Below are 7,467 nucleotides of genomic sequence, written 5' to 3' on the forward strand. Positions count from 1 at the left end.
GGGAAGGCCACAGGTTTCCCCATCCTTACTTTCCCAAACAACCTCTAGATGATCTAGCTTCATCAATTTAACTATACTGTAATATTTAGGTTGCAATCCTATACAGTATTAAGGTCTCTGAAAGTAAGACTTACTGAACTCAGTATGGCCTGCCTGCCTTTGACTGGGGACATATGTGGCACTGTTGCACTGTGTGCTATATAATCATGAAGTCTTGTTAGCAGAACAGAAAGCTAGGAATTATTCCCTTCCTCTCCCCACCCACCCCTTTACAAGACCTGGTCCAGAGAGCAAGGTACTAATTTTTTTGTGCATTGCGCCGAGTTCACCAGTGTTGAGCCAAAATTCAACTCTGATATTTCCTTGAAGTTTGTGAACACATTGAAAAATAAGCATGCAAGAAGACAGTGGCATAATTTTTCCATCCTCCATTAAATTGGCACAAAAGGTTGGTTGACTACTCCACCACCTTCCCCATTTTTGCAAGAGGAAGTGAGAAGTTAGCAACTGCTGTTTTTGGATATCATCTCTGATTTTCATTACGTGCAATCATCAAGTTTCAAAGAGGGGCAGAATATATTTCAAGCCATAAAAGAGTGACATCTAAGCTCAGCCAAATTGTGTGCATGGCCCTGGCACTTGCAGTCTTACAGCACACTCCTCTAACCATGACTGCTACAAAGAAGTAAATCCCATTGAATCCAGTGCAGTTTTAGCCCCATACAAGTGAGATTAGGATTGCAGCCTTACTGCCCAGTTACTGTAATTATTCATTGTTTATTTCCTGAAACTTTTATATGCAGCACTTGGAATCCATCTCCCCAAATGGCTTTACGTCAGTTTAAATGCACAATAAATTATAAAAACAAAGACAACATAAGAAAAAACTACATCAGTAAAAAACAATTTTTTAAAAAGCGAAACCCAACAACTTTAGTACTGTATCCTATTTCTTAGCCCTCGACTTAGACTGGTGGGGTTTTGGGTGTGTGTGTGTTCTGCAACATATCACTGATGCAATAGTGACGCAACCATGGTGGGTTTAAACTGGACTGTCCACACACAGTTCCACTGCAATGCCTCCCCCATTATTGCCACCTGGTGGGCCACTCATGCTATATATATGGTGCACCAAAAGTGGGACAAGGAAAGCAAATAAAAACACTGCAGAACATGAAAAGTTCAAGGTTTCAAGTGGAAGTTGTGGAACATGCACTGGTTGGAAATGAGGCATGCCTGTGCTGAAACTTCTGGAAGTACAAACAGAACTGAAAGCAGGTTTGCATAGAATTGCCCCAGTACCATCATCAGCACAAATCTTCATAGCTGCACAATAAAAAGGACATATGGAGGAGACCTTAATTTTAATGTGCTTTAAATTTGTGCTGCAACGTCATTTGTTAAGGGCGCTGTTAGAAGGCCCCTCACAAAGCTCCAGTTCCCAGCGCTCTTATCAAATGACAGATCCCAGGAGACTTTAGGGGAAGCCACGGCTGCTGAAAGTGGCATAAGAATGCTTTAAATGGAGGGTGTGGATGAGACCAGAGTCCCTCCCAGACAGTACAAAAATCAGGATGCGCACCTAGGATTCTGGGATAAAGAAGCAATGGCCGCTCCCGATCTCTGAAAAGACAAAGTACGGCTTCCTGACACACATGTTGAAAGGAAGATTCCAGAACTGTATTTCATAAGTTCCTGTGCTTCCATTCAAACCTTTATATGCATTGCTGGATCATTTGGAATGAATTGTTCGTGTTGAGTATTGAGTTGGTTTAGGAATCTTTTTAGACTATTGTGAAACGCCTCGTTGGCGACAACTGCCAAGACTCCAATGCATTTATTTATTTATAAAAATCTATTTCCTACCTATTTTCCAACGAGTCTCAAGCAGCTAACTAGGGTGGTAACAGAAAGAGAACAAAAGCACGATTGCTTAAAGGCTGGAGGACCTAATATACGCTCAAGTTAGCAACATCAAACACTTTTAAGAAGTTCCTGCAGCAAGACAACTGAGACAGCAAAGATTAACCAAATGCCTTTTTTAAAAGTTGACAGAAAAAGCTGCAGCCCTCCAGATCCCATCAGCCTCAGTCAGCACAACCAATACAGTGGTACCTCGGGTTACATACGCTTCAGGTTACATACGCTTCAGGTTACAGACTCCGCTAACCCAGAAATAGTGCCTCGGGTTAAGAACTTTGCTTCAGGATGAGAACAGAAATCGTTCTCCGGCGGCCCCATTAGCTAAAGTGGTGCTTCAGGTTAAAAACAGTTTCAGGTTAAGAACGGACCTCCAGGACGAATTAAGTTCTTAACCCGAGGTACCACTGTACTCAGGGATGATGGGAGTTGTAGTTCAACAGCATCTAGAAGCACCAATGTAGTGGTCAGAGTGTCAGGCCTGAGAGACCAGGGTGCAAATGCTCACTTAGCCATGAAACTCACTGGGCAACCTTGGGCCAGTCATTGCCACTCTGTCTTACTACAGGGTGATTGTGGGAATTAAACGGGGGGGGGGGGGTGAAACATGTTCACCATCTTGAGCTCCTTAGAGAAAATGTGAGATATAAACGCAAATAAATAAATTAGGGGTGCCATATTTCAAAAGGACACAAAAGTTGTTTATTTTGGGCAAAATTGTTGAGGTTGCTTTAGTTTTGCCTGAAGCTGTTGAGTTTTTCTTTTCGCGTTCTCTCTCTCTCTGAAGTTTTAAAGCTATTTTTAAGGAAATTTGCCAAAATATCCAGCTATGTCCAGGAAATTAAGGCAATCCTAAAACAAATTCCCCTGAACAAGGCCATCCTCACAGCAGAACCACTGAAATCAATGGAATTAGGAACCTATGTGGCAAATGGGACTACTCTGAGCATGGCTGCATACACACCAGACATATAAAGCATATCCAGAGCTTTTTCCCAGGGGGGACTCACAGGAACTCAGTTCCTGCACCTCTCAGATGGGTGCCATTGCCATTTTAAGAGAACAGGGGAGATGCTCGTGGTGAGTTCTGGCACCTCTTTTGGTAGAAAAATAGCACTGAGCATATCTGACCCCACCAAGAGTCCTGGAAACTGTAGTTTGCTAAGCATGCAGTGATTTGTGGCTCTGTGAGGGATAAATGACAGCCTTTAAAGGTATGGTGCATACTCAGCCAATGAATAACATTTGATATGACTGCTGTGGAATTGACAAAATGAGAGAATATATCTAGTTGAGGGATTGGGGGACGACGATGACACAGAGATAGACCTTTCAGGGTGCCTGATTTCAAGACACAAGAAGAGGCTGCCGGATCAGGCCAGTGGCCCTGTTCTCCAGATGCCCCAGTGGGAAACCTCAGAGCAGGACATTGTCCTCTCCTGCAGTTTCCTCTGACACAGAGGTGTAAAACTCTGCCCTTAGCAAAGCCAAGGATGTGCCACTATTGGAGCTGAATTTACCCCCCTAATAAACATATTTTTGTGTGTGCAATTTTGCCTATCGTGCACATTTTTGCAAAGCAGATTTCCCTACTATAATGCATTTTTGGTATGTTATTTTCAATAACAGATACTTTTAAGCCTAGGCACTGCAAGACTCAACTCTCTGTTTCAAGTTGTTTCCATCTGCCAGCAAGGAGAGAAAGACCTGGGCATCTCAGTTTACCCCTGGGTGCAATGTCACACATTAAGCCTCTGAACTCACTCATCTACACTGCACTCACTGACGCACAAGCACCCTGGCCATGTGGCGGCAAAGGGGGTGACATTTTCCTCCCTTGGAAGAGCAGGGTGCTTTCCAAATCTCAGATTAATTCTACTGGATCCCATTTTTACCATGATGCCTTGGAAAGGCAAAGTGTGTGTGCAGGGGGTGAGTCGAACTGAGGGACGCGCGACCTGTTCCGTACCCCTGGGTGCCAAGCTTAGGAGAAGCACAGGGTGCTGCAACTATGACATAGTGAATTGAGCAGAATGGAAGGGGAGAGGCAGGGGGCGCCAGACCAAAGTCCACCCCTGGGAGAGAAGTGACCAGGGAGGGTAATGCCCACCCCAAACACTAAAATGGTTGGTGATGCCCTGGCTTTTAAACTGCTCTGCACAGGGTGTAAAAGGTAAAGGTAAAGGGACCCCTGACCATTAGGTCCAGCCCTGGCCGACTCTAGGGTTGCGGCGCTCATCTCGCTTTATTGGCCGAGGGAGCCGGCGTGCAGCTTCGGGTCATGTGGCCAGCATGACTAAGCCGCTTCTGGCAAACCAGAGCAGTGCATGGAAACACTGTTTACCTTCCCGCCAGAGCGGTACCTATTTATCTACTTGCACTTTGACGTGCTTTCGAACTGCTAGGTTGGCAGGAGCAGGGACCGAGCAACGGGAGCTCACCCCGTCGCAGGGATTCGAACCACCGACCTTCTGATCAGCAAGTCCTAGGCTGAGTGGTTTAACCCACAGCGCCACCCACGTCCCCTGCACAGGGTGACTACCTACTATTAAGAAACATGGCGTGGATCACACGCACTGCCTGCTCCAAATAATCTTGGGAACTGTGGTTTACCCCTCACAGAGCTACAGTTCTGAGCGCCCTTAACAAACTACAGCTCCCAGGTTTCTTTGTGCTGTAAATGGATAGTATGGTTGTGATCACGGGGCATTGCTAGAGGGGCACAGGCCCATGATTTGCATAGATATACTAATACATACACTGGTACCTCTGGTTATGAACTTAATTTGTTCCGGAGGTCTGTTCTTAACCTGAAACTGTTCTTAACCTGAGGTACCACTTTAGCTTATGGGGCCTCCTGCTGCTGCCGCACAATTTCTGTTCTTATCCTAGGGCAAAGTTCTTAATCCAAGTTACTACTTCTGGGTTAGTGGAGTCTGTAACCCGAGGTGTTTGTAACCCGAGGTACCACTGTATGTACGGTAAGGTTACCAGATGTCCCCATTTCCTGGGGACAGTCCCCAGATTTACAAATCAGTCCCCTGACAAAATCCACTGAAGTTGAAAAATGTCCCCGGATTCATTGGGGGGGAAACTGGTAACCTTAATGTACAGATGCCTCTAGGCAAGTTAAGATGGTGAGGGACTGAGGTCTCACAGTGCACCCAGTAATTCTGTAAGCGCTTTTTCTTCTTTTTTCTTTTAATGTTCAGGCCTCCAGGACACCCCTTAACACCCCCCCTGCTTTGGCCATGTGCAAATGTACCCACATGTGCCTATCCGACCACTGTGATCTATAAATACTTCTAAATAAAGTAAATAAAAGTGTGGTCCCATTAATATTATTCAGTAACCACAATCTTCACTCCCTCCATGCTCCTGAGCATTCAGATGGCATGTCCCTCAGCTGCTCTTTGCTATAATTTGAATAAATCTTGTGGAAGCTAAACATTGGGGCTTCTGGATCAGCTGAAAGTCTCCCGAGATTATCCCCAATTCCAAATAATAATAATAATAATAATAATAATAATAATAATAATAATACCGTAATAATTATTGGAGGATTAAGGTCAGAGGGAGGGGATGGAGTTGGGTTCTTTCATTTCATTTTTTTTGAATTGCAGATTTCAAAAAGTGTGGATTTCTACATTGCTATATACGGTACTTTATTACTAAACTTATCAGTCACTTTAAAAAAACACCCAACAAGTAACTCTAAGCGACTCATATACAACAAAAAACAGATCCAGAGGCAATTTAAGCCAATGAAATTAAGTCAAAAGGATGTTCATGTATTTTGTCTTTTCTTTTTCTGTAAAAAAAACTCGTTTAAAAATAAGTGAATAAAAAAGAAATTAAGTCCAAAAGGAAAATTGTAACAAAGCTGGTTAAATATTTTTGGATATGGGAAGCAGCATAACCTCCGAGGGCTTTCAAAACGCTCTTTTTGGCTACAGCCTTTCCGCTTTGCACACGCGCAGCCTCTGAGCATGTCCAGAGCGACATTACCGGGATCAGAGCCGGGGGCCATTCTGGTGGGGTCTCTGCCCACCCCACCCCGGGAGATCTCACGCCCGCCCGCCCGCCGCCCGCAGTCTCCGCCGGCGCTACTCACAGGGTGACGGTGCTGTTGGGCAAGAGCCGGGGCGCCGGCGGCTCGGCCAGCTCCTCGCCGCTGCAGCTCACCCTCTTCCTGGCCGCCGCCAGCCCCTTGGCCCGCTCGCCCACGCACTTGCAGCCGCGCAGCTGGACGGGGCAACTGCGCGCTCCCCCGGAGCACCACAGCGCCGCCAGCAGGAGCAGCGCGGCCGGCCAGAGCATCCTCGACGGCTCCCGGCAGCGGCACCGTCCCAAGCCTGTCAGCCCATCCTTAGCCGGGCTGCGTCCAGTCCCCAGCCCGGGAGGAGCCCAACAGCCGTCGGGGCCCGGAGCGCCGCGCGAGGATCCCTCGAGGGGGCGCCCGGCTCGGAGGAGGAAGGCGCAGCTTCAGAAGCGCAGGCGGCGGCGACGGCGCGCTGACATGAACCGGGAGGGCGTCCGCCGAGCCCCGGATCCGGCCCGGGGGCTCTTCCCGCCCGTCACACCTCCCTCGAAGGGAGCAACGGCCGAGGCGCGCGGCCGTCTGCCCGGAGCTCGGCTGCGTCCGGCGCCTGCCCGCTGCCCGGGGCTGCGCGCTGCATGGCCGGAGGGGAGCTTTGGGCTCCGGGGCGCCGCCAGTGGGGAATGTCCGGCGGCGGCGCTTGGGATGGGTTGGATCTAGCGGTTTCGGCTGCTCACATTCGCGTCCCTCCCCTCGGTTGCCTGCATGGCCATTCCCGCTTCCCGGCCACCGCGCGGCCCTAGCGCCTCCAGCGCCTTGTCCCTCCGCCAACGCCGAGCCTGGAGTTGGATCCGCGAGTTGTTAGTTCAGGACTCGAGCGAGACGGAGTCTTTTCCTCTTCTGCTGCGAGGGTTCAAGGAGGTCCCCCCTCTTCTTCCGACGCCTCCCCTTAAAAACAATTCCTACTGAAAGTGCGTAACTGGATCGAGTACGATATATTCTCCCTTTACAATAGTTTGCATTTTTTTTTTCAGACGCCAGACTAAAAGCATTATTGCACGATCGTATCTACGCGGAAGCAAGCCCCGCTGAGTTCCGTGAGATTTGCACCCCGGGTACACGTGTGCTGGATTGCAGCCTCATCCTCACGATTTGGGGGCAATAAAGTGATTTGGGGATTATCCCCCCCGCGCGCGCCTTTCCCCCTTGCAGTTGTGTGTGTCTCTTTTACGCGCGCTTCTCTAACGCTGTATTTGGGGGTTGTAAGCTCAGTGTAGTTTAAGTCCATTAAGGCAAATGGGGCACTGCCCCTGGTGCCCCACCAGTTCCAGTCTGCCCTTAGCCAACCCTCCACTCTTCACCCTTCTCCTTCCATCCTTCCATCCAGGCCAGAGGATGCGGACCTAACCAGAATTAGTTGGCTTTGCCTCCACCGTTGACTCTGGCTTCACCTACTGTTGGTTTCCTCCCCTGTCAGCTGCCTCCTCTTTAGGCTCGGTGTTCTCATG

The 7,467-nt window shown here is 48.4% G+C and overlaps 1 protein-coding gene across 1 annotated transcript in view; it reads right to left on the bottom strand.

Annotated features, from left to right (window-relative positions):
• ADGRA2 (adhesion G protein-coupled receptor A2) overlaps nucleotides 1–7,132 on the bottom strand; it is a 117,287-nt gene extending 110,155 nt beyond the window's left edge. Inside the window, exon 1 of the mRNA XM_083588348.1 lies at nucleotides 6,035–7,132. Within this exon, the coding sequence (XP_083444474.1) occupies nucleotides 6,035–6,240 (206 nt within the window). The 5' untranslated portion in view covers nucleotides 6,241–7,132. The remainder of the gene's footprint in view (nucleotides 1–6,034) is intronic.
• Nucleotides 7,133–7,467: the final 335 nt, after the last annotated feature.

This window comes from Podarcis filfolensis (assembly GCF_964270895.1).
Source record: "Podarcis filfolensis genome assembly, chromosome: 15".
Lineage (NCBI taxonomy): Eukaryota > Metazoa > Chordata > Lepidosauria > Squamata > Lacertidae > Podarcis > Podarcis filfolensis.